This window comes from Lepus europaeus, chromosome 23 (assembly GCF_033115175.1).
Source record: "Lepus europaeus isolate LE1 chromosome 23, mLepTim1.pri, whole genome shotgun sequence".
Classification (NCBI taxonomy): domain Eukaryota; kingdom Metazoa; phylum Chordata; class Mammalia; order Lagomorpha; family Leporidae; genus Lepus; species Lepus europaeus.
This window is the reverse complement of record NC_084849.1, coordinates 13534727-13560011: the sequence shown is the minus strand read 5'-3', so window position 1 is coordinate 13560011 and position 25285 is coordinate 13534727. Positions and strand designations below refer to the sequence as shown.

At 51.7% G+C, this 25285-nt stretch overlaps 1 protein-coding gene across 1 annotated transcript in view; it reads left to right on the top strand.

Annotated features, from left to right (window-relative positions):
* KSR2 (kinase suppressor of ras 2) overlaps window positions 1-25285 on the top strand; it is a 426223-nt gene that overhangs the window by 228208 nt on the left and 172730 nt on the right. The window contains exon 5 of the mRNA XM_062182370.1: window positions 22195-22379. Within this exon, the coding sequence (XP_062038354.1) occupies window positions 22195-22379 (185 nt within the window). The remainder of the gene's footprint in view (window positions 1-22194; window positions 22380-25285) is intronic.

Genomic DNA, 25285 nt, shown 5'->3' with positions numbered 1-25285 from the left:
GGCGGCAGAGGCAGAAGGCAAGCGAGCTCGCACAGCCGGGAGGGAGTAGGGAGCCTCCTTCCGTTTCACAGATGTCCACGCTGGAGTCAGTGGCTCCGTGTCCACCAGCCACAGTCTTTCTGTCCAGCTGGAACTCTGGGTTGCGTCCTTTCCCAAAGACTTAAAGTTTGCATTTGACCTTGCTCTTTGGATCTGCCAGCTGAGACACCGGTTACCCTGGATGGCAAGACTCCTCAGGGTCAAGTGTCTAAAGATGTAGCCATCTTTTTTCTACTTCAGAATCCACCAGCACAGCTCCCCGTTTCTCTGCCCTCCCCTTCGGAAATGCAGCTCCGATTCTTTTGAAAGTCACTCGTGTAATGTTCTCACCGATGTTGGCTCCCACCTGAAGCCCTGTCCCCGTGGTTGCAGATTCTCTCCGAATCCAAATCTGTTTGCCTGCGGCTGGAAAACCCAGTGTGGCATTTAGAGATGAAGTTTCCCTGGAAATGAGAGCATTTGCCTGCAGATCAGGGAGCCTGCACCACAGACCAGCTTTTCTGCCTGGTGGGAACTGGGAAACCAGTTCCCTCCACTGGGAGGGAACCATTAGCCCCACTGCTCTTTCTCTCAGCCAGTCAAGTGCCACAGAGCGAGAGCCCCTTGATGTGATAATATGAGCGTGAGAACTGCATTTTTCTCCCTTCTGAGATCTCTGCCATTTAATTAACCTGTGAGCTGGCAGCAATTAGTTTAAGACATTTAAATGGGTAGCGCACAGTCGAAGCACTTTATATGTGCACCTGTCAAAGGCTAGGGTAATGGTTCAGTTGCTGCTTTCCCAGATTAATAGAGAGGCTGGGTTTTATTCATTCTTCCAACAACTATTTCTTGAGATCCTGGTGGGTGCCAAGGTCTGTTCCAGTAAAACTGCTGTGGCCCTGCTGGCTGAACCAGAGGCCAGAAATCATGGCCCTTGGCTTGCTTTTGTAAATAAAGTTTTATGCAAACAAGCTTCTTTTTTCTTTTCTTCCTTCTTCTTACTCTCTCAGTCCCTTTGCTGCTTTTCCTTCCCACCTCATCCCTCCATTCAGTCGTCCCTTTCTCTGCTGTCCCATCTTCCTTCCTTCTCCTCTCCCCTGCCTTTCTTTTCCTCTCCTAGAATGTTATGCCTGTGCTACACACAGTGTAGGCATTTCCCTTCTCTCTCTCTCTCTCTCTCTCTCTCTCTCTCTCTCTCTCTCTCTCACACACACACACACACACACACACACACGAGTCAAACTTGGAAGCTGCCCAAACCATATTCCCCCCATCTTCCTCAGTATAAACCCTTCCAGTTCCTTTTCTGTTTCTTTGCATGCATCATAGGAAGATAGAATGAATATGTTTGTTATATCCATGAGCTTATCCATACTTATGTTTATGGTTGTGTAAATGGGGTCATATGGTCTGTGTTATTTGTTTTACACATCTGTTTGTTTGACTAGGGATTGTTTAGCTAGGACTTCTGAGCCAAATCTGACCCGCCGATGGTTTTGTAAATAAAGTTTTATTGGGACACAGCCACTGCCATCTGTGTAGGCATTGCTAGAGCTGGCACAGAGGCAGAGTTGTGGAGTAGCGTTGGCAACTGCAATGCTCACTAATCCTGAAATACCTCCTCTCTGGATCTTTACGGAGAACGTCTGTTGACCTCTGCCATACAGCTCCTCATTCTTCTCAGTGACTGCATAATATTCTACAATGTGGCTGCATCGTATTTTACTAAGCTGCTCCCTTGTAACGTTCTCTCCTTGCTCTCTCCATGTGCTCAAATACGGGGCCACTAATGGACTTTACATTTGACATGAACTCTGTGGGCCTTTCTGATGGGGAGGGTGGTGGATGCTGAGTCTTCACTTATTTATTTGAAAGGCCTAGAGACACAAAGAGCGAGGCGGGGGTGGTGGGGGGAGAGACAGGGAGGGAGGGAGGGAAAGAAAGGAACTTCATTTATTGGTTCACTCCTCAAACACCTGCAACAGCCAGACTGAAGCCAGGAGCTAGGGACTCAGTCCAGGTCTCCTAGTGAGTGCTGGGAACCCAAGGACTTGCCATCTCTGCCACCTCCCAGGAAGTGCATTCGTGGGAAGCTGGAATCGGGGGCAGAGCCAGGATGTGGGCTGGCATCTGATATGGGATGCTGGCATGGCAGGTGGCGAGTTGACTACCAGACACCTGCCCACAGCCTGAGTCTTCAGGGCTTACAGCAGTGCTGACATCATGGCTTGGGCAGCTCCTGTGCTCCCTTGTGTGGAGTGTCCCTTGGCCATACACGTCTTCCTTCCTCTGGCTTGCTCCCACCCCAGTCCGGCTCTGTGGTCTTGAATTCTGATTTGTGGTGAGCCTGAGCCAACTGTTGTGTGAGTAGCAGCCCGAGCCTGCTGGGAAGGACCCAGGAAAGTGCTGTGGTGTAGAATTGAGAAACTTCAGAGCTGAAGGGACTTCATCTGAATTAGTGAAAGATTGAGCCGAAGCCTTTTGTTAAGGGACATACAGCCATGAGGATCTAAGGGTGCCATCAGGGATCTTTAGCTACAAGAAACAGAAGCCAGCTCTGGCTAGTGTGTGAGAAAGTGTACCTGTTTGGAAGATGACCCCCAGATGGACAGGAAAGCCCGAGACCCAGGCTTGGAAGGAGCAGGATCCAGGGTTCTTGATGGCTCTGAGTAGAGGGAATGACTTGATAGATTCTGGGGGGAGGCCACCCCTCCATAACCTGAGTGTTGTATGTTTTGCTGCATCCTGTGTCTTGCCACTCATGAGTCTCACTCCCCAGTGAGATCTGCATTGGTCTGGTTGATGCTTGGTGACTCGGGGAGGGCAATGTCCCTTGACTGACATTCTGCACAGAGTAGGGGAGAAAACTCCCCTAGGGAGCAGGGGGGATGAATTCTGGGCCCTAAACAAGGGTCCCCTTGTAGGATAGGGATCCAGGTTATTGGTGCAGGTATTTAAATATGAAAGATCATCAAAATGTTCATGGAAAATGGGTATTCTGGAAAAATCACATAGGTTTAAAAACTGCACCCACATAAACATACTTTATGAAGTATTTACTTGGGCCAGCACCATGGCACAGTGGGTTAAGCCCCCAACTGCAATGCTGGCATCCCATATGGGCACCGGTTTGAGTCCTGGTTGCTTCAGTTCTGATCCAGCTTCCTGCCAATGTGCCTGGGAAAGCAGCAGAAGATGGCCCAAGCGTGCAGGCCCTGGTACTCTTTTAGAGACTCTGATGGAGTTCTAGGTTCCTAGCTTCAGCCTGGCCCAGCCCTGGCTGCTGCAGCCTTTTGGGGAGTGAACCAGCAGATGGAAGATCTCTCTCTGTCTCTAACTCTTTCAAATAAATAAATTTTTAAAAAGTACTTATTTATTTTTATTTATGTGAAAGGCAGACAGAGAGATTGCCCATCCATTGGTTCACTCTCCAGGTGCCTGCAGCAGCCAGGACTGGGATAAGCTGAAGCCAGGATCCTAGAACTCATCCTGGTCTCCCACATGGGTAGCAGAGATCCAACTACTTGAGCCATCACCTGCTGCATTAGCAGGAAGCTGGAACTAGAAGAGGAGCCAGGACTCGGACCCCGGCACTCTGATAGGGGATGCAGGCTTCCCAAGCAGTGTCTTATTCACTGCCCCGTGCTCACCCTAATTGCTCACCTTCTAATTGCAGTTTTCCACAAGCTTTTTGAAGTCCGCTCATCTGTGAGTGTGGCTGAGGAGGGCCAGTTACAGGGGTGGGTGTGACAAGTTACAGTCTGCACTGGGCCCACCCCCTATGCTGTGTGATCCCGCGTGAGCAGACTTTCTATCCCGACAAGTCCTGGACACAGATGTGGAAAGCATATTAAGGGAAAAAAAAGACACCACTGGTTTCAGGCAACAGCTCTTCCAGCTCACGTGCTCATGAAGGGAGGGAGTTTCAGGCTTGCTCCTGAGGTCACCGTAGGGCGGTGCCTGGACCATTGCAGATTCCCCAGCAGTGCTGTCCTCTCTGCCCAGCTCACACTGATTCATTCCCCCTCCTCCACCCCCGGGAGCACGGGGCAGACTTGAGAGTCAGGGGAGGTTGCCCCATTGAATAAATGCGAAGCCTCCCAGTCTGGCGGACTCTGACCTGCCCAAGGTCGAGCCGTGTCTGGAGTTTGGTGGAGGCGGCGTTGTGGGATCATTGCGCTGTGGGTGGATGATCTGTTCTGAGCCCTTTGTTTTCTAAGTGAGAGGCCGAGAACTCACTGAGGCTAAGCCACTGGCTCCGGGCGCCTCACTGCCCCCAGCAGTGTCTGGGTCTGCCCAGAGCCTTCAGGAGCTGGTGGGTGCTCTTGTCCGGCCGTCGGGCTCCCGTGGATGGATTCAGAGTGGGTCGCGAGCGGCAGCTGATGCTACTTATGTAGGCCTGTCCGTCAGGGTTCACTTTGTTTTTTCCGAGGGTAAAGGCAGCTTCTGTGAACGGCTCTCAGTCTGTGTGAATAGTATTTGTAGTTGACCTTCCCCTTGCATGGAGAAAGGCCTGTGCTGGCTCAGCACCCGAGCCCGCAAGTGTCAGGGCTGTGTTTGCTTCCGGGTCTTCAGCACAGAGATGCTGAGCTGCTGAGGATCCACATGCCAAGCAGGCGTCCTTGCCAAGGCCCATTCAGGTCCCAGGGAGGCTTCGATCTATTTTAGGACCAAGAGGGTTGGGGTCAGGCAGAGCCAGGTTCAAACCCTGGCTTTGCCCCTAATATGCTCTGTGAGCTTGGGCAGGCTGCTTAGCCTCTCTGACCCTCTGTTTCTTCACAGGGAGGTATTTAATCCCATCTTGAAGAACAAAACTGGGAGAGGGGAGGGTCTGGTGCTGTGGCGTAGCGGGTAAAGCCGCCGCCTGCAGTGCCGGCATCCCATTTGGGCACTGATGCGAGACCTGGCTGCTCCACTTCCGATCCAGCTCCCTGCTAATGTGCCCGGGAAAGCAGCAGAACATGACCCAAGTGCTTGGGCCCCTGCACCCATGTGGGAGATCTGGAAGAAGCTCCTGGCTCCTGGCTTCTGCTTGGCCCAGCTCTGGCCATTGTAGCCTTTTGTAGGAGTGAACCAGATCTCTTTCTGTCTCTCCTTCTTTCTCTGTAACTCTGCATTTCAAATAAATAAATAAATCTTTACTTTTATTTTTTTTTAAAGAACAACATGGCGTTGGGTCTTTGGTATGGCAGGGTAGGCTGCCACTTGGGACAGCTGCGTCCATATTAGAATGCTTGGTTTGAGTCCCATCTACTCTACATTTCCAATCCAGCTTCCTGGAAGGCAGCAGGTGATGGCCCATGTACCTGGATTCCTGCCACCCACGTGGGAGATCGGATGGAGTTTTGGCTCCTGGCTTTGGCCTGACCCAGCCCTGGCTGTCTGTGGGCATTTGGAGAGTGAACAAGTGGCTGGAAGATTTATCTCTTGCTATCTTTCCTTTTCTCTCTCTCTGTCATTTTACCTTTCAAATAAACAAATAAATAAAACTTTTTTTTTTTTTTAAAAAGGGATAAAATGAGCTCATGCCTGTAAGACATCCAAAGCCAGGCTCCTAGTGAGGGCCCAGTGAATGGCAGCAGTCATAAAAACCAAGACACCTGGAGCAGTGGACAGGGACAGAGCAATAAGTCAACAAATCCTTGCTGTGTGCGGGAGGGGACAGCATGAAAGCCCAAGATGGCTGAAGTGGTGATAGAGCCAGGAGTGAGGCTCTCCTGCCTCCCTCCAGGTGAGCTGGGTCCCCTGGGGCCTCCTGCCTGGTGGGTCCCGTGGACAGGGTGGCGAGGCTGCCGTTCCCTCGTCCCGGCCCCATCCCTGCTGTCGGTTTTGGAGTTTCGGATCTCAGGGATGTTTATGAGCCACATGCCTGCCCTCTTGCACGCCCTGACCCCTGGGCGAGGCCGCAAGAAGCCAGCAGCGGCATTTCTCTGGGGGGCCATCACTCACTGGGCCGAGGGAAAGCTGCCCACATCCCATTGGAGAGATGGCGAGAGCGGAGCTCTGTGTCAATTTATCTTGAAAATTGTCTTGTCTTCGGGCAGGGGGAGGAGGAAGGAGACCTAAAAGAAAACATCCAGCCACATGCCCATGAAATCTGCCCAAAATCAGTCATCCTTTTTAATAACGAGGCCTGTCGTGAGCCCTGGTTTGGTCGGAAATGATGGCCTGAGTGAATATTTGGTCTGTAACTGATTTATGGCCTGGGGAACAAAAAAATAAGATTAGTTGCTAATCGCAGGGATGCGGGAACATCAGGGCCTGGACACCAGCACAGAGCAGGCCTGGCAGGCAGAGGCTCCGCCCACTGTCTGGATGAGCTCAGAGCACAGAGTGGGAGGCTGAGCCAAGCTGTGCACTGGAGGATTTGGGGTGGGCTTCTGGGTTGTGCCGGGGGGGGGGACACAACAGTCTCTGTCCAGAATCTGGCTAAAGAACTGGCTGAGAGCAGCCACTGGCAAGAAGCAGTCTAGGACTGGCTCTTCCCAGCTAGCCCTGAAACTGGCAGCCTGGTGACGTTGCTGTCTGTACAGTGCTCCTGTGCATCAGGAACCTTAGAAAGGTCCCATGTACGAGTCTCTGACTCCACACGGCGTGGACACGTACCCACAGACCCATTCTGCTTTTCACTTTCTGTACCGTATTTAATAAATTACACGAGAATTTCATCACTTTATAATCAAATAGGCTTTGTGGGAGATGATTGTGGCCAACTCTAAGCTAATGGAAGATTTCTGAGTGTGTTCAGGGTAGGCTGGGCTAAGCTTCAATGTTCTACAGGTTGGGTATAAGTGCATTTAAAAAAAGATTTATTTATTTATTTGAAAAAGCTACAGAGAGAGAGGGAAAGATCTTCCATTTGGTGATTCATGCCCCAAAAGGCTGCAGTGGCTAGAGCTGGGCCAGGCCAAAGCAAGGAGCCTGGAACTCCATCTGGGTCTCCCACATAGGTGGTAGGGGCCCAAGTACTTGGGCCATCTTCTGCTGCCTTCTCAGGTGCACCAGCAGGGAGCTGCATCAGAAGTGGAGCAGCTGGGAGTCCAACTTCCAGAATGGGGAGTTAGCTTTGCAGGCAGAAGCTTAGCCTACTGTGTCACAACGCCGGCCCCAGTAAGTGCATTTTGACTTACAATGTTTTCAACTTATGACCAATTGAAATCCATGCATATTTTTTTTTGACAGGCAGAGTTAGACAGTGAGAGAGAGAGAGAGAGAGACAGACAGACAGACAGACAGAGAGAAAGGTCTTCCTTCCGTTGGTTCACCCCCCAAAATGGCCACTACGGCTGGTGCACCGCGCTGATCCGAAGCCAGGAGCCAGGTGCTTCCTCCTGGTCTCCCAATGTGGGTGCAGGGCCCAAGCACTTGGGCCATCCTCCACTGCACTCCCGGGCCCCAGCGGAGAGCTGAACTAGAAGAGGAGCAACCGGGACAGAATCCGGTGCCCCAACCAGAACTAGAACCTGGGGTGCCGGTGCCACAGGTGGAGAATTAGCCTAGTGAGCCATGGTGCCAGCCCCATGCATATTTTTTAAAATAAGACAGATTTTCCATGAACTTTTTGGAGACCCTTTGTCAGTGTGCATTCCAGAAAAATTTTGTGCACCAAGTGTTATCTCTTCATTCCATTTCCCTGGGACGTTTGGGTAGCCCTTCCTGTGTACGTGTGGGTGCCGGTGGTGCTTCTGTCCGCAGCACCGAGGCAGAGTGGATCTGACCCCCTTCCCCGCTTGTCCTCCATGGGGAGCTCAGGAGCATTTGTGTGATGGTAGCAGAAATACCTGGACGTAATTCATGCATTCATTCACTCTGTTTCTATTGAGTTCTCATTACGTGTACAGGAAGTACTGGGACCCAGAAGACAGCCAGAGAGGACATCTGTCCTCTGGGCCTTTCCAAACAGCTGGTACAGCCTTGAGCTCTTTCCATAAAGAGAAAATTAAGGGTGCACTTCAAAACCCAGGTTACAGCTGAGAGGAAATAGCCTGTGCTGTGAGGGGCAAGTCAGAGGAGGGAAGGAAAGACAACGGGTCAAGTTCAGGTGGCAAGGGTGAGACAGGTGGCGGGAGGTGGGATTCCGGGGCCACTCTGAGTGACTGGCTTTGCGTGAGTCCAGATCCTGTTAGCACAGTGCCTGGCAAACAACCGTGCAAGGGCCAACTTGGGTTTGTTGCCTATTTTTGAAAAGGGTTTAATTGGAGCCCGGCTGTGCCTGTTCTCTCGCACGTGATCCGGGGCTCATTTCCTGCTCCAGAAACCCTGTGCCTGGCGACGCTGAAGGTGTTTATTCTTTGGTGCCCACTGCCCTGCACCGTCTCCCCTTTCCCTTTTTGTCCCTCGTCCTTGCCTGAGATCTGAAGCAGTGTCTCAGACAAGAGGGAACATTTTACCATCTCCTCAAATCAAGTCGTGGTAGGAGGCCTGTTAGATCCCTCCGGAGAGCTGGTTTGTCACGGAGCAGAGTTAAGCTCTAGAACGATACTGTGTGTCTGTCCCTCAGACAGCAGATACTTGTCAGGTGTGTGTGTTCCTGTTACATGCATAGTATGAATTTTGTATAACATGGGGGGAACTTCAGGAAGGTCATGATACATGAAACTGAAAGGTAAATCCACTTGGGTGCAAGAAAATCTTGAAATCCATGCGTGGTTTTTTTAGACTACACATTTTTCATGAGCTTTATTTAAAGATGTTTACTTATCTGAGAGGTGGGGAGATGCAGAGCTCTGTCCCCTGGTTCAGTCCCCAAATGCCTGCAGTGGCCAGGGGATGGAAGCCAGGAGCTGGCGACTCAGTCTAGGTCTTCCTTGCGGGTGGCAGGAACCCAGTCACTCGAGCCATCACCACTGCCTCCCAGGGTGTGCCTTAGCAGAGAGCCGGAGTCAGGAACCAGCCTGGGGATTGAACTCAGGCACTCAGCGGTGGGATGTGAGCATCCTAATCGGCCAAATGCACACCCATCCAGGAACTTTTTGAATAGCCTGCTGTACAGGGATTTCCGATTATGTTTGTATTAAAACAAACCTGTTTTAATTCTGTTTTCTGTGAAGTTTTGGAACTCCCTTCATCTTTATGCTTAATTTCTAGGAATTTATAAACAATCACCTTATTTCATGTCTGCCAACTCAATCCAAGTTACCAGTTATCAGCTGACGTATCCCAGCCAATTGGGAAATGCAAATCCGTCTCAGATTTGATCTCCAATTTGGAAGTTCTTGAAAATGATAATGATCGAGTCAATAACAGCTGACCGCATGTTTCCGTGTCTGCACCCCTGTTTTCTAGACTTCTTTTTTCCTTTGGATAAAATAAACAAACTTAAGGCAAAAAAAAAAAAATCTCCAACCATGTGTCCTTTAAAAATTACATTATGAGAGAATACTTCTGTTTATGAATGTGAATGGCAGAGACAAATCTAGAAGTAACAAAATACGCCCCAAGTCTGCACCCCCCCCCAACCTGCACCCCCTCCGGTGCCTCCTTCCAGAAAGTGTGTGCGCAGGCAGTGCTTGACTGGGGTGGTTTCACTTCAGACTGTTTGAGTTCATGGTGGTGCAGAAGCCATGCACAGTTGGTAGCAGCCGCACTTTGGGTCTGGGGTTTTGCTGTCCTGCCCAGTTACCTGTATGCAGTCTGATCCCCTCTCCAGGCTCCGGGCAGCCCCCCGTGGTCCCAGGGTCACAGTGCATTGCCGTGTGCCCTGGGGCTGGGCTCTGGTGTCTGCTGGGTTGGGTGCCTGCGGTGCATTTTCCACTTCCAGTATTTTCAATTTAGGATGGGTTTATAGGGCCGTTACCCTGTCCTAAGTGAGGGGGTGTGTGCATATGTGGGAGTGTTTCTGAAACTGCGTGTTTATATGACACGTCAACTTAGGAGGCACATGCTGTCTTTCCCCGCTGCCCTATATTGAACCAGCAGGTGCGTCCTGAGGGGCTGGGTCCCAGTTGCCTCCCTTCCTTCCACCTCCACCATCCCCACCCCTGGCCAAGCTTGCCACCATCCTCTCTTGCCCAGGTGATTCCAGCAGCCTCCTCTCTGTTCTTGCCCCACACATCAGGCAGAGAGTTTTTTTTTTTTTAAGAGGGATATCTCTCCCATCCACTGGTTCACTTCTCAAATCCCTGCAATACCTGAGACTGTGCCAGGCCAAATCAGGAGCCAGACGCTCAATCCAGGTCTCCCGCGTGGGTGCCAGGGGCCCAATTCCTTGAAGCCATCACCTGCTGCCTCCCGGGGTCTGCAATAGCAGGAAGCTGGAGTCAGGAGCAGAGCCAGGATTGGAAGCCAGGCCCTCCACTGTGGGTTGCCAGTGTCCACAGCAGTGGCTTCACCACGAGCCCAAGCACCCACCCACAGAGCCATCTTCTAAAAACAGAATTGGAGTTCATCCTCTTCTGCCTTCAAACTCTCCTACAGATCCCCGTGGCTCTGTGACTAAAACCTCATCTCCTTACAGGGGCAGGCAAAGGGCTGTGGAGACGGCCTTGCTGCACCCTGCTTCCACCCTCCCCTGCTCACTCTGACCTTTGCCTGCCTGGACCTGGGCCTCCCAGTGTGCTCCTGCCTTCCATCTGTCTGGCTTCCTGACATCCGGGTCTTGGCAAGAATGCCTTCCTCGCCTCACCTCCCAGTTACTGCTGCATCACTGGGTATGGTTTGCCATGCAGCTCTTGTTATTAGCCAGTATTTATTTATTATTTTATCTGCTTGTGGGCTCCTGTTGGCTTCCTTCATTGCTAGAGTTCAATTTCCTTATTGTCTCAGTAATATTTATTGGCTTAATTTTTGGAATTAATATATATCTCTTCATGATGCAAAGAGGCTGTACCATATGCATTCTGTTTTTTTCACCCCTTCCTATTTACACTTAGTGATAAATGTTGGTGTTCACTCTCTCCTGATTGTTTTTAACACCTACATAGTTTCCATCCGATGGAATTGCCATCATTTAATTAAGCAGTCCAGTATGATGCATATTTTGGCTGCTTCTAGTCCTTTGCTAAGCATAGTTAATTTTACCATTGCACAGGGATGAAAATCAGACTTGGAAAAAAGAGAGGAGGGGGAAGATGTCGCAGACGAGCTCACACACGGCAGTGCAGCCTCTTCAGGGCGGTGGCAGGTGTCTTTCAGAACTGAGATGTCCAAAACAAGTTTCAGCAACGATGGGGGTGTTTTATGTCTGCTTTGCCCAGAGTGGGACAAGGTGGTGACTGTGGCTGATGGACAGAATTTTAAATTCTATCTCACTTAACTTACACTGGAATAGCCATGAAGAACAGCATAGATTTAAGCAAAGAGCTCTAAATTTCCCACTGAGGAATGTTCTTGGGATGGGCACTTGCTCTAATGGTGAAGGTGCTGCTTGGGACTCCTGTATCCTGCATCAGAGGCCTGGGTCTGAGTCCTGGCCCTGCTCCTGCTCCCAGCTTCCTGCTAATGCACACCCTGGGAGGCAGCAGGTGATGGCTCACGTGGCTGGGTCCCTGCTACTCACATGAGACACCTGGATGGAGTCGTTGGTTCCTGGCTTCTGCCTCACCCAGTCATAGCTGTTGCAGGCATCAGGGGAGTGAACCAGCAGATGGGAAATCTCTCTCCCTGTGGATTTCTCTCTTTCCCTGCCTTTCAAATAAATTAATTAAAAAAATTCTTTTTAAAAAGAATATCCCAGTGCTCAAGCCATTGTGACTGGCTTCTGGGGAGAGAAGGGAACAGGAAGGGAGAATTTCATTATTTAGATACAACAGGGCGAAGGAGAAGCTGTGCCTGCTGATTGGGGTCTGGTAAGAGTCTTGCTGGCTGACACCACGGTCAGGTGGTGTCAGGCAGAGGTCAGCAAGCTTGTTCCATGTGGGGCCTGGCAGCAAACATTTCAGCTTTGGTCTTCGGGCCGCTGTCTCTGTTGCAGCCAACCCTACTGTTGTCAGGCAAAGGAGCTGCAGACAACAGGTAAATGAGCAGGCGTGGCCATGTGCCAAGAACTCACAAAAGCAGGCAGAGCCCTGGACTTGGTGTGCTCCCCCCTGGGCTGGAAGAATCTGGCTGGAGCTGTCCACTGTGGTTCAGTGGGCAGTCTCCCAGGGAACCAAATGGGAACATAGCCTTTGGCCATATCCCAGGGTGGTTTGCATTTTGCACACTCAGATGGGGTATACACAGCATGGGTGACCTCTTCCTGGTGAACGCCCATTTCCTGAGGGTCACCCCTGACTTTGAGATCTCGACTGTGCCCTGCTCTGGGGTCAGGCCCACACAGGTGCAGAGATGATGTATAAGGTGGGGCTGCTGACCCTGGAGGCTGGGTCGTGATACTCCTTTGTTCCTGGGAGTGTCTCCTGTGCTTAGAGTGTGCGAATTTGCTCCTGTCGCTGGGCTTTCATTTCCCTATTTGTAAGATGGGTATAGCTTGTGGTGCTGTCCTTGGTTTTATGAGGATTGCATGAGGTAATGTGTGCAAGTGGTGGGGACTTAGATAGCAGGGAGCACTCAGGGCCTGGTGCTCATGCCACGAAGTGCCGTCAATGGTAAGCAAGGGTTGGATGGTTCTTTAGGACTGGAAGGAGCTCAGACTTCAGCTGAGTTTAAGGATGTGAAGAGAGAAGATGGGCTCCGAAGTGAGGGAGGGCGTGGAGAAGCTGAGGCAGAGCAAGTTCAAGGTGAAAGGGGTCAGGGGATACAGAGTTGAGGGCCTGTGCCTTCAGCACACAGAGAGCTCTCTGAGAACAGTGCTCACAGAGATGCTGCTGGTGTGTGGCCACGTGAGCAGTGTTGCCACGGACGGGTCCCTGCCGTTGCCACGAACATTCTCAGGCAGGGCTTTCCATGCAGGTGGGCACTCGTGAAGGTCACTTGTTCATCCCCGGGGTGGAGTTTTCCACATCACTAGACACCAGCAAATAGCCTTCCGGAAGCAGTTGTACCAGTTTACAGTCCTGCCCAGAACTTTATGAGAGTTCTGGTCACCTTATGTCTTTGCCTGCACTGGGTACTGTCACTCTGTCTTCCATCATTCTGGTGAAACTGACACTGCCTGGATTCTTCAAGAAGGTCATGGGAAATGGCAGTAAAATGCTAGTTTATGTGGCCTGCACTGTGGCTTAGCAGGTAAAGCTGCCACCTGCAGTGCTGGCATCCCATATGGGTGCCATGTGGGCTTCCAATCCAGCTCTCTGCTGTGGCCTAGGAAAGCAATGGAAAATGGCCCAAGTCCTTGGGCCCCTGCACACACGTGGGAGACCCAGAGGAAGCTCCAGGCTCCTGATTTCAGGTTGGCCCAGTACTGGCCATTGCGACCATTTGGGGAGTGAACCAGTGGATGGAAGACACCTTCCTCTCTCCCTCCCTCCTTCCCTCCCTTCCTCCTTACCTCCTTCCCTCCTTCCCTTTCTTCCTTCCTTCCTTTTTGTAATTCTGCCTTTCAAATAAATACATAAATAAATCTTTAAAAAATATGAACTTATTTTGGTGCCACATTTAAAAACCCACACATATGCGGCGTCTTCCAAACATTATTGGAGAAAGTATATTATGAAAAAAACATACAGGGTTGGTGCTGTAGCATAGAAGGTTAAGTCTCTGCCTGCAGTGCTGGCATCCCATATGGGTGCTGGTTTGAGTCTTGGCTACTCTGCTTCCAATCCAGCTGTTATTGCCTGGGAAAGCAGCAGAGGATGGCCCAGGTCCTTGGGCCCTACACCCACATGAGAGACCCAGAGGAAGCTCCTGGCTCCTGGCTTCGGCCTGCCTGGTCCCGGCCATTGCGGCTATTTGGGGAGTGAACCAGCGAATGGAAGATCTCTCTCTCTCTCTCTCTCTCTCTCTCTCTCTCTCTCTCCTTCACTCTCTCTTTAACTCTGCCTTTGAAATACATAAACAAATTCTAAAAAAAAACATACATGGGTTTCAAAAAAATTTTTTACACAAACATAAGCATCCTTTAATTCCATCTTTCCACAACGATTTTGACCCTGTCTCAGTATAATTTACTGTTATTCCAACCCTCCTCCTCTTCCCTCCTCTCTCGGCTTCTCTCTCTTCTGCTTTTCCTTCTGCCTCTTCCTTCCTTTTCTCTTTCTTGGTTTATTTTGCAGAAAGAAGGTAATTGCTGTGAAATTATAGATTTGGCGGACGAAGTCAGATTTTCCGATTGTAACCATTAAAACACAACCAGAGAAAGCCACCCGTGCCTCGTCTAAAAGCCTTGCCTTGCCTTCCCACGTGGGGAATCGGGCTTGCGTGTTTTGCTGACTCCTCCACGCGTGGTCTTTGCCAGGGTGCGGTGGATTAATGCCACACTGGAGGAGGGTTTCAGCCAGCAAGAAGACCACTGCGGCCTGGGGCCAGGTGGCAGAACAGGTCCCCAAGACATTCCTCACTGTGGTTAACATCACCAGCCCTGGTTTCCCAAACTGCTCTCCTTCCAGGGCTCTGAGCAACCCCTCATCCAGAACATTATGCTATTCTTTGATTTATAAAATTTTTAAAAATATTACCTTATTTAAATACGTAAGTATTTTGTTGAGTTTTTTTTTATAAATTTACCATCTGACTCATTAAAATTTTTTATTTATTTATTTGAAAAGCAGAGAAACAGAGACAGAGACAGACAGAGCTCTCGCACCTACTGGTTCACTTCTTAAGTTCCTGCAACATCTGGGAATGAGAAGCTGAGGCGAGAAGCCAGGAACTCAGTCCAGGTCTCCCATGTGGGTGGCAGGGACCAAGTCCTTGCGCTATCACTGCTGCCTCCCAGGGTGCACATTAGCAGGAGGTAGAGGCGGGACTTGAACCCCGGGCATTCTGATATGGGATGCAGGCAGGCATCCCAAGCAGCATCTTAACTGCATCAGGTGCCTGGCCCTCAGTATTTTTCATGGATGCAGAATCAGAGTGCGTATTTTCATGGTACAATATGATGTTTCGATCCCTGAATACGGTCAGGTATCCTCTTTGGTAGTCGGTGCACAGGGTTTAAGTGCCCAGTCTGAGAGGGGCGGCTCCTACAGCCCAGTCCTGTGTGTGAGACAGCTCCAAGCTTGGGGTGGGCACTCTGCTCTACTGGGTAGTGTGGCACAGTGCCGTCTTGCCTGTCCTCGAGATGCTGGGAGGAGCTGGTCTGCTTCCAGCCCTGCCATTTCCTCCTCGTTGGCTGGGCCAGGCACCATTAGTGAGAAGCAGAGGGAATTGGCCCCATGAAGACTTCCAAGTTTAAGGGGACACACTCCATGCTTGAGGAAGCTGGAGGTAAAGAGGCCAGGTGAGTCAGTAGCTCTGTGTAACCCAACGCCCAGCAAGCTTTGGGAAGAGGAGATAGTGCCGAGACTACACATGGGTTTGGAACTTTCCTCAGTGATCTGTGTGGTGAGGGCTGGGGATGGGCATTGATCCAGAGCCTCTGATAGCAGAGCCATCCACTAGGCCTGGGCTGACTATGGCCAGGTCCCTGCAGGTGGGGACCGGCCCCATTCCTTTAGAGCGCCCCCTAGCTGCAGGAAGCCCTGATGGCTCTGCTTTAGCTGGGACGCAGGTCTGCAGATCTGGCTTCTGGTCTTGGCCCTGCCGCTGGGGAGAGCTGCCTCCTGTTGTGGTCTGGGAGTACAGGCCCTGCCCAGGCAGAGGTCAGATGTTTCTCCAGTCACCACACGGGGATGCATGCTATGATGGAAAAGCAGGTTGTGTTGGAAGCACGTGTGCCCAGGAGATCCGATGAGTTCTGAGAGCTGAGCACAGCTTCTCTTGGGATGATGAGGAGGTCTCCACTGACAGGGCAGAGAATAATGTCCTAGGCAGCGGGAGCAGCACGTGCGAGGGCCCTGAGGTGGATGAGGACTTGGTATCATCAAAGGACCAGGAATATGGCCCACGTGGCCTGGAGCTGGAGAGTGACAAGGGGATGACACAGGAGGTCAGGGGGTGGTGGAGGTGGATCCTAGGAGGCTTTTGTAGACCAATGGAGAGAGGAATATGGGAAGCCTTTGGAGGGTAGGATACAGTGATGCAGAATGCATTGTCAGGAATCCAAATGGCATCCAGTTACCCAGCAGTGCAAGGGCATGAAGTGTTGATCCACGTGGCGACATGGGTGAAACTCAGAGACATGCGCTAAGTGCAAAAAGCCAGACTGGAAAGTTCCCCTGTTGTCTAATTCTATCCACATGAAATGTCCAGAATAGGCGAATCCTTAGAGACAGAAGCAGATCGCGGGTTGCCGGGGCAGGGAAAGTGGGCGGGATCACTTAGTAGGTAAAGGATTTCCTCTGGAAGTCGATGGAGGGGGTTGTTGTATCATGAATGCACTTAATGCCATTGAATCATTTGCTTTATGTCTGAAGAAGAAAAGCCAATAAACAAACAGCAAGTGGGACTAGGATTTTGGGGGGAGGCGGCAGCAGCCCCGGTGAGGGAGGAAGGTGGCTTGGACCAAGAGACGGGGACTGGGACGGAGCACCCTGGACTGATTCAAGAAAAGATGGCAGAGTTCTCAGGCCCCTTTTGGTTTAGATAGTCCGTGCAAATTGGGCATCAGGAAAGCGGGCAGAACCTTCCTAGATTCTAGCACTGTACTAGATTCCTCGGGTATGCTTGGCAGAATAGGCACAGTTCGCAGGAACAGATGGCGGCTCGAAGCTGGGTGCCTTTGCGTAACGTGGATGTGCAGACTCAGCTTAGCCGGGTGCTGGGGCTGCTGTCAGCACAGCCTGCCTTGCTGGGGAGCCTGGCTTGCTGGCCCATCAGGAAGCGCCAGGATACAGACCTGCCGAGCTGCCCTTTTCCAGTGTCTCTGCCACCTTGTTTTGTTGCTCTCCCCAGAATTGGCTGTTTTTTTTTTTTTTTCCAGAGATTACATCTATGTAATCGATGTCTAATGTTTGGCAAAGATCACGGGAGAAGATGTTCTTTTTAATTGCATCTGCAGAATATACTGCAAAATATCCACTAAATCTTAGTGGACCCCACAGTCCTTTGTGCCTGCTCTCCCCATTCTGAGCATGCCTGGGTGAGGGTAGATGGTAAAACTGAATCCTGTATCCTGTCCATGAATGCAATCTAAGATTCCCTTCTGCTTTACTCTGGCCAAATACTCACTACTCTACCATTTTCTTTGCTGTGTACTTCCGTGCCACTATCCTTTCTTCCTTCATTTCATACATCCAGTCACCTGCCCACCCATCCACTCACCCAGTCAGCCATCCATGTACCCACCCACCCACCCATTCATCCATCCATCCATCCACCCAGATCCTTTCATCCTTTGGCCCTTCACCTCCCTCCCTCGCTCCCACCCTCCTCACTCCTTTGTCTATTCCATTCTCTCTTTCACGACACCCACCTATCCTCCCATTCTTCCATCTTTTATCTTCCTCCCTCGCTTCTTCCCTTCCTTCCACCCAGCCCTCTATTATTCAAGCCCCTCTCAGCTCCATCTGTGGTCATGAGTTGGAACAACAGATGGACTCTGAAGTCATTTAATGAAATGTGTTTTGGGTGAGACTTGACTCTCCTTGGAAAGGACCTGGCCCTGTCTCCTGGTGGCTCATTGCCTTGCGACTGCCACTGTGCTCCGGGCACCACAGTGGCACCATTACCAGAGCCCTCTTCACTTGCCAAGGGTGGGGGGTGGGGGCGTTGAGGGAGTTGCTGGATGCTTAAAGAGAAACCCGCAGCTTGGCTTCAACTTCTGGCTTCTGCAAAGCTACCTCCATAGCTGAGCAGGTGTCTGATTTGGGTTGGTAACGTCACCCGAACCCTCACTCGGTGCTGGCCCACATCTGGAATTCTCACAATCGTCATCAGTGAGAGGCATTAGTGTTCTCCCCGTTGTCCAAGTGAGGAGACTGAGGCTCAGAGAAGGGAGATCACTTGTTTAGAGATCACAATCAGTAGTGGAGCCCTGGTCTCCGGGACCCCAGAGCCTGTGAGTTTATTCACTGAGCTGCACGGCCTCCGTGTGGTGTGGATGCTTCCTGGAATCTTCACCACTGACCATGCCTGTGGAGTGAACGGCACCCCTCTCCTGGGCGCATCTCTCCAGCCATGGGCAGGGAAGAATCAGCCAAGGGAGCTGCTCTAACAGGAGACACCTGTCTGAGCTGCCCAGCAGGCCCCTGGGGAGATAATAAGCAGCTCTGGCTGCCCAGGCCCTGCAAGGCCGCCACCCCCACCCTGCCTCAGGCACACTTGGACTCCCAGGGAGCCTGACTTTCAGGCTGCTTTGTGGGAGGGCCCAGCCTTAATGTTAACAGCTTTCCTCCGCTCTCCAACCAGATTGTGAACACTTGCACTGAGGCTTTGCAGTGGCCATCAGAGGGCACTCACCCCCTGGCCACACTGATGGGTGTTTGAAGGAGGGAGGGAGGAGGAGCAGTGAGGTCTTGGCATACAGGGTTTTTTAAACTCTGCCTGCCTATCTACCTACCTGCCTGTCTACCTACCTACCTACCTACCTACCTACCTATCATCTCTTTTCTTTCCTTCCTTTCCTGTCCCCCCCACTTCTTCCCTTCTTTCTTCCTTTCTTCTCTTCCTGCTTTCCTTCTTTCTCTGAAAGGTAGAGATATACATATATAAAGACTGAGAGACAGCTCCCTGGGTCACTCCCCAAATCTCCATAATGGCCAGTGATAGGCCAGCTGAAGCCAGGATCCTGGAACTCAATCCAAGTCTCCCCCATACGTGGCAGGGTCCAGGTGCTTGAGCTATCACCTGCTGCCTTCTAGGGTGCACATTAGCAGGGAACTGGAATCAGAAGTGGGTCTGGGACTTGAACCCAGGCTCTCCAACAGGGGATCAGGCATCCCAAGCAGCGGATTAACCACTGTGTACGCACCGGCTTGGAGATGTAGTTTTGAACCAGCTCCTGGGAAGGGGAGAAAAGTCTCCAGACCAGCCAGTGAAGTTCCTTCAACTCAACTGGTACCAAGCTTGGGGCTGCGGGGCCAAGCCAGGAAAACTACACGCTTCCTATCGCCCAGGAGTCTATGGCCCCATGTGGAGGGCATAGTGAGATACACAGTAGTCATTTAATCTAATGAGCACCTTCCATGTGCCAGGCTCTGTGCTCGCTCCCCAGGACAGAAAAATAAACTGGCGCACCATTGCCCTCAAAGACCCACAGTGCACCTGGGAGACACAGGAAACTGCCGTCCCGTATTATGGGGAGTTGAGAAGGAACACCTAACCCAAACTAGAAGGGAGGAGGAAGGCAAAGGGGAGGCTTCCTGGAGGAGAGGACACTGAGCTGACTCACAAAAGGCAAACAAGGGTTCATCAGGAAAGAAGGGCAGGGTGGAGGCAGCATCAGCAAGGGGTAGAAAGCACAGGGCCAGACCGAGGGGTGTGGGGGGTGTACACTGGGCCTTCTCCGGCACGTGACAGAGGAGTAGATGCTAGGAGAGGGAGGCAAAGGCGGTATGTTGACTCAGTGGGGTAGAAGACATTACAGACATGGCAACATTTGAACTGGGCCGTGCAGTACGTGTAGGAGTTCACGAGGCAGAGAAGGGAGAGAGATGGAAGAGACACTCACTAAGGGCTGCTTTGCTGTTTTGGGGGTCAGCCAGTGGGGGCTCTCCAGGTCCCCTGCCCCACCCCTTTCCTCCATTACACCATTTTTCTCAGCCTCTGCAGTGCTATTGGCCTGAGAAGGTCCAAAATAAAGCTCCTGGGGACGGCAGCCTTGGGGTGGACATGCAGAGCCCGGTGTAGGAGCAGGGGTGATGTCAGACCTGTACCACCATCCTTGTGTTTCCCTTCTTATCACTCAGCACTCTCACCCGTGGAGCAGGGACAGTAGCATCTCTCTCCCATGGGTGCTGTGACACCCACACAAGACCAAGCGTGAGCACCCTTGATGCAGTCTCTGGGTCACGATCAGCACTCAGGTCCACGTGGCAGTTGCCACTGCTGTGGTTGGTTTGGGTACTATTATTATGGGAAGCCTCCTGCTTGGTAAAGTACAAGATTTTTCAGCGTGCATGTTTCATGCTTATAAATCCAGAGATGCCCGCTGTCTGTTTCAGATAGGATGGAATCAGAACCAGGCTGATGCTTTCGGTTGTCTTGTCTGCTGCTTTTCCTTTTCTCAGTGCGGTGCATCTGGTTGGAAATTGAGTAACTTCACCTTCTAACTATCTGTTTTCCAGGAGTATGGCCAGAAAAAGTTCTAGTTCAGAAAGAATATTGAAAACCCTGGACTGTGGATAATTGTTAAGCCCTCACCTTTTTTAGGATTAAAAAACTTAAATAATTTTTGATTTAATGCATATCAAATATCAGAAAAGTATTTTGCTCATATGTTTTCATACTCGGCCCGTCTCAGTCAAGCCTGGCCACAGGTCAAGTGCTTTTGGGGCCAGTGGTATGTTATTGGAGAAGAGCATGGACATTCTCAGCCTTCAGTGAGTACAGTGTACTTCCTTTTGACGTGACCAGATCGTGTCAAAAGCTGAATTCTGATTGGATACTTGCCCTGAAAGTTTGCTTCTATTAATTGTTTAAGGATCATACCAGCACCTTTTTAAGTGTGTTGCCCAGAAATTTTCCTGCATTTACAATTCTGCTTCGGGGTTCCCCTCTCATCTCTTGGCACAGTTTTTGCCAGGAGTGCACTGTGCTGTAGGCAGATGCGCCTGGGCTTGGGGTTGAGCTCTGACCTTCCCTTTCTTTCTTGTCTTCCATGGATCAAATCTGGGAGCTGGGGGCTCCTGGGCTGGCCTCTTCTTTCACCTTCCTCCTTTGGCCATTTTGAGGATATACAAGAAAGATTTCAGTGAGGCATTTTGCTAGGCACAAGAAGTACAGAGAAGATCCTTTAATCTCTTGGGGTTTAAAGAGTCCCACAAAGTAGGACCAAATGTTCTAGAAGTTCCACGTAGTTTTACCTGTAGCTTGGTTCGTCTAAAGGGACTCTCAGGTGCATTGGCAATTCTATAATAACAGTTACAGCTAATGTCGATACTTAGTATCAAGTGACTCACACAAGTGTTTCCTTTACTCCTCTCCACAACCTACAGAAGACTCTTACAGATGAGAGAGCTGAGTTCACGGGAGTTTCACAACTCACCGGAGAGTAGTGAAGCCAGTATTTAAATCTGGAGAGAATGGCTCCAGAGCTGAGTGGCTCAGGATGCTGTAAGCCCCTCCACCCCAAGCAGCGCTGCTCCTCTCACAACTACTCCATGCCTCTGCAGCACCCCTGGGGTGCGCCATGGAGTTCGGCACCTCTAAGGTGGGATAGAATGCAGGCCCAGGCAGGGCCCTGGGTGAGCTCCAAAGCAGGGGCCCAATACCGGAAGTCCTGACAAACAGCAGTTGGGACAGGCATTGGATGCAGTGGCTAAGAGTGTGCCTGGGGCACCTGCAGTCCATTTCAGAGTGCCTGGTGTCAAGTCTTGGCTCTGTTTTGGATTCTGCCTTCCTGCTAATGTGTACTCTGGAAGGCAGTGGGTGATGGCTTAAGGACTTGGGTCCCTGTTACCCATGTAGGCATCTTGGATGGAGCTCTGGGTGCCTGGCCCAGCCCCGTCTGTTGCATGCATTTGGGAAGTGCAACAGGGGTTGGGAGATACCTTTTTCTCTCTCCATACCTCACCCCTTCAAATAAAAAAAATTTTTGAAGAAAGTAGTTTCCAGAAAGGATGCTGGATTCTGTCAGACTAAGTTTCTCTCTCCTCAGGGACTCTTGAAAGTCATCAGTTTAACCTCTACAGAAGTGGGTTGATCGTTTGCATGTGGAGGGAGGGCAGTGGATTTGGGGACTGGAATGCTCAGGGGTGAATGCCACCTGGACACAGACTTCCAGACTCACCTGTGGTCTATCTGCAGTTTGCTGCCTTTGTCAGGCAAAGAGCATTTTGGCCTTGGGTCAGGGCTGGGGCCCAGGGCACTTAGGATGTGCAGACAGAAGTGAGGGATGCAATTGGGAGCTGACGTTGACCCTGGCTTTTTAGAGCTTCTCCAGGGAGCTGAGCAAACACAAATGTCTCTTCTCTGTGCTCCATGGTGGGACGGGCTTTCCACAGGGGGCGAGGGGCAAAAAGCCCACTACCCGGCCCCTTCCCCTTGACCGAAAAGCCCAGCTTCTTGCCGTGAGTTTTGGATCTCTTGGGTCTCCCTGCTCCGATTCCGCACTTGTGGATCCATTTCCCGTTCTGTTTTCTGTCTCCTCTCCAGAGCCAAGAAGAAGAGCAAGCCCTTGAACCTCAAGATCCACAGCGGCGTGGGCAGCTGCGAGAACATCCCCTCCCAGCAGCGCTCCCCGCTCCTGTCCGAGCGCTCGCTGCGCTCCTTCTTTGTGGGACACGCGCCTTTCCTGCCCTCCACCCCTCCCGTTCACACCGAGGCCAGCTTCTCTGCAAGTAAGTCCTGGGCGCCGCCCCTGCACCTGCTACCTTCCGCGCCAGGTGCCGTAGGGCTCGTCAAGAGCTTGCTGATCACTGATGCAGCTCATCTGCCCGCCCATCTCCCGCCTGCGCCACTCACGCCCCTTTCAGTGGTTTTGAAGGGGGCGTAATTGGCACTCAGGAGGTGGACTGGCTGCTGTCACGAGCCTGCAGTTCCTGCTCTTTTACCTGCAGGTGTGAAGGAGTCGCAGAGGGAAGCAAGGATGCAGCCCATCCACGGAGCGTCCACCTTCCCTCGCCTTCCCACCCCGGTCCCTCAGCTGCCTCGCCACGGTTTTTTTTTCTTGGCCGCTGTGGTTACGGCATTTGTGATTAAATTGTGTATTTTTCCCCAGCTCAGGTCAACACCCACGATCTTCACATCTCAGAGACGTATTTGGGTTCAAAGTGGGCTGCGGGCTGAGCATGGCCCGGGGTGGTTTGCACTCTGTGCTCACGAATTTCTGCGGGAGACGGAGTGGTTATTACTCGGAGTGGAAATGGAACTTTCTGGTGATCAAGGGTTGAGGACTAGGAAGGCGTTTAATCCTCTCTGCCCAGAGGCTCGTTTTGCTGAACAGGCAGAGAGGTGGTCAGAGCGGGGGCCCTGAACAAAGCCCTGCTGGTCCCTCAGCTAAGATAGTGGCTTTCATTGCATGGCTGCTAGAATGTGGGAGAAATAACCCCTGACCCTTAATACAGCCTCCAGCTGTCCATGCTGGCTGCGCTCCAATGAATGCTAAGGAATGTTTACTGCAGAGCCGTATGGACTAATCACCCACACTGATTACCTCACTTGGCGCTTGGATTAATCCGTTGTGCACCGGGGTTAATCCTGTTGCCCAGACGAGGAACCGGAGTCTCGGGAATGTTAGAGAACTTGCCCGGAGCCACACTGCTATGGAGCAGTCGAGCTGGGGTTTGACTCTGGTGCTTCTCATTGTGCGGAGCTCAAGCTTAAGCGTCAGGCGAGATCCATGCCCAAACCCCTCAAGGACCCAGCCGGATGTCTCCTTACCTGCAGGGTGTCTGTTGTGACCTTGGCCCAAGAGTTCTTCAGCTTTGTTGGGGAAGAGCGTGGGCCCTTGGAGAACTGGATGACAGCTAGCCATGGTCTTTCTGGAAAAAGGGCCACATAATGCCCACCATGCAGCTGGACAGCGAGGCTGGGGCCGACTCTGTGTGTAGTCTGGTCCATAAATGTGCGCAGCACGTCCGCTACAGGAAACAGTTGAAGGTCTGGACCGGAAGAGGCCAGCCCCTTTGGATGTGAGTTAGGAGGAGATCCAGAGAGCGCCTTGTCCCTGTGCCCTGGGTGTGTAGCTTCTGCATTGAGCAAACTAAAGTGGCACCCATGACACTCAGGTCCACACCAAAGGCCAATTTATTAAGTTGTTGAGACAAATCACTGTCACAGAGACCAGAAATGGGGTGGGCCTGCGTGGCAGTCAGAGTGGCTTGGAGGACAAGGACAGGAGAGGGTGGTGACAGTGGGGTGAGGCGATGTCATGGCTGGGGCCATGGGCCCAGGACGGGGACACCTGGTGGCTCTGCTGCTGTCCAGCGGTGTGCCTGATGTCGATGGAGTTGAAAGGGCCTCTCCAAGCCTCAGTTTCCACATCTGTAAAGTGGGAGAAAATCATAGAGCCATCTCCTGGGTGGTTGGGAGGCTTAGACAAGCTCATGAGTTTCAGGTTCTGGGCACAGTGCCAGGCATGCAATCAGTGCCTAACAAACAGCAGTCCTGATGCTGGTCGCTAGCATCCTGTCCCTCGTAGCGTTACAGCCTCTGGCCTCGTGATAGTTTTGGGCTGCCGTGGCTCAATGCCCTGTGGTTCACCTCTGCCTGCCCTCCCACCCCCACCCCATGCTTTCCCATAGCCCCAAAAGGGCTTGGAATTACCTTGGCGTAATGCCAAAGTAGCCACCATCTGTCCTGGGGCCTGGCTGTTGTATGAGTGAGTGTTGGCATGGCCACCTCCGTGTTGGTCTGAGCACCACTCTGCTCTTTAGTTGTGGCTGAAGTACAAACATCAGACTTGGGGTGGATCGTTAGCCTAGCAGTTAAGACACCTGCACTCCACATCGCAGGGCCTGGCTTCAGTAGATCCCCAGCTCTATCTCCCGACTCCAGCTTCCTACCCACATTAACCAAGGGAGGCAGAAGCGATGGCACAGATAACCGGCTCTTTTCCATACATGTGGGAGACCAGACTGCGTTCTAGGCTCCTGGCTTTGGCCCAGCTCAGCCCTAGTTCTGTGCATGTTTAGGAAGCAAATGAGCAGATGGGAGCTCGCTCTCTTTCTCCCCCCCCCCCCCCCCCCCGCTCTTGCTCTCACTTTCTTTCTGATAAATAAAATTTAAAAGAATACTTTAAAAAGCAAGCAAACCACAGACTTGCACATTTGGACACCTGCCCCTGCTGCAGAGCCTGCTGAAGAGTCCCTGAGGCAGCCGGCTTTGCTCCCCTGAGCTGGTCCCACCCGAGAGCCAGGGCTTTGCTGCTTGCCTGGGGGCGGAGCAGGTCCTTGGTAACAGAGCAGCTCCCAGCAGGAAGAGGCCCCAGGAGCCACTGCCCCTTGGCCAGTTCTGCTCCCTGTCAGCAGACAGGTTGTTTTCTGATCTCCCAGAGCAAAACAGAGTGCTTGAGTCTCAGTGGAAGGACGAGTGTGTAACCCAAGTGTTAGCTGGAACCCCGAGGGCCCACTTACCACTGGCACCCCTTAGCAAAGAACAGGAGCGAAGTGGAGAGCAGGCTCCACACCAGGAGGTGAGGAGCTCCACTGTACTCTCAGTGCTGTTGCTAATTTCTTTTTAAAGATGTATGTATTTGAAGGAGACACACACACACACACACACATACACATACACACACACACAC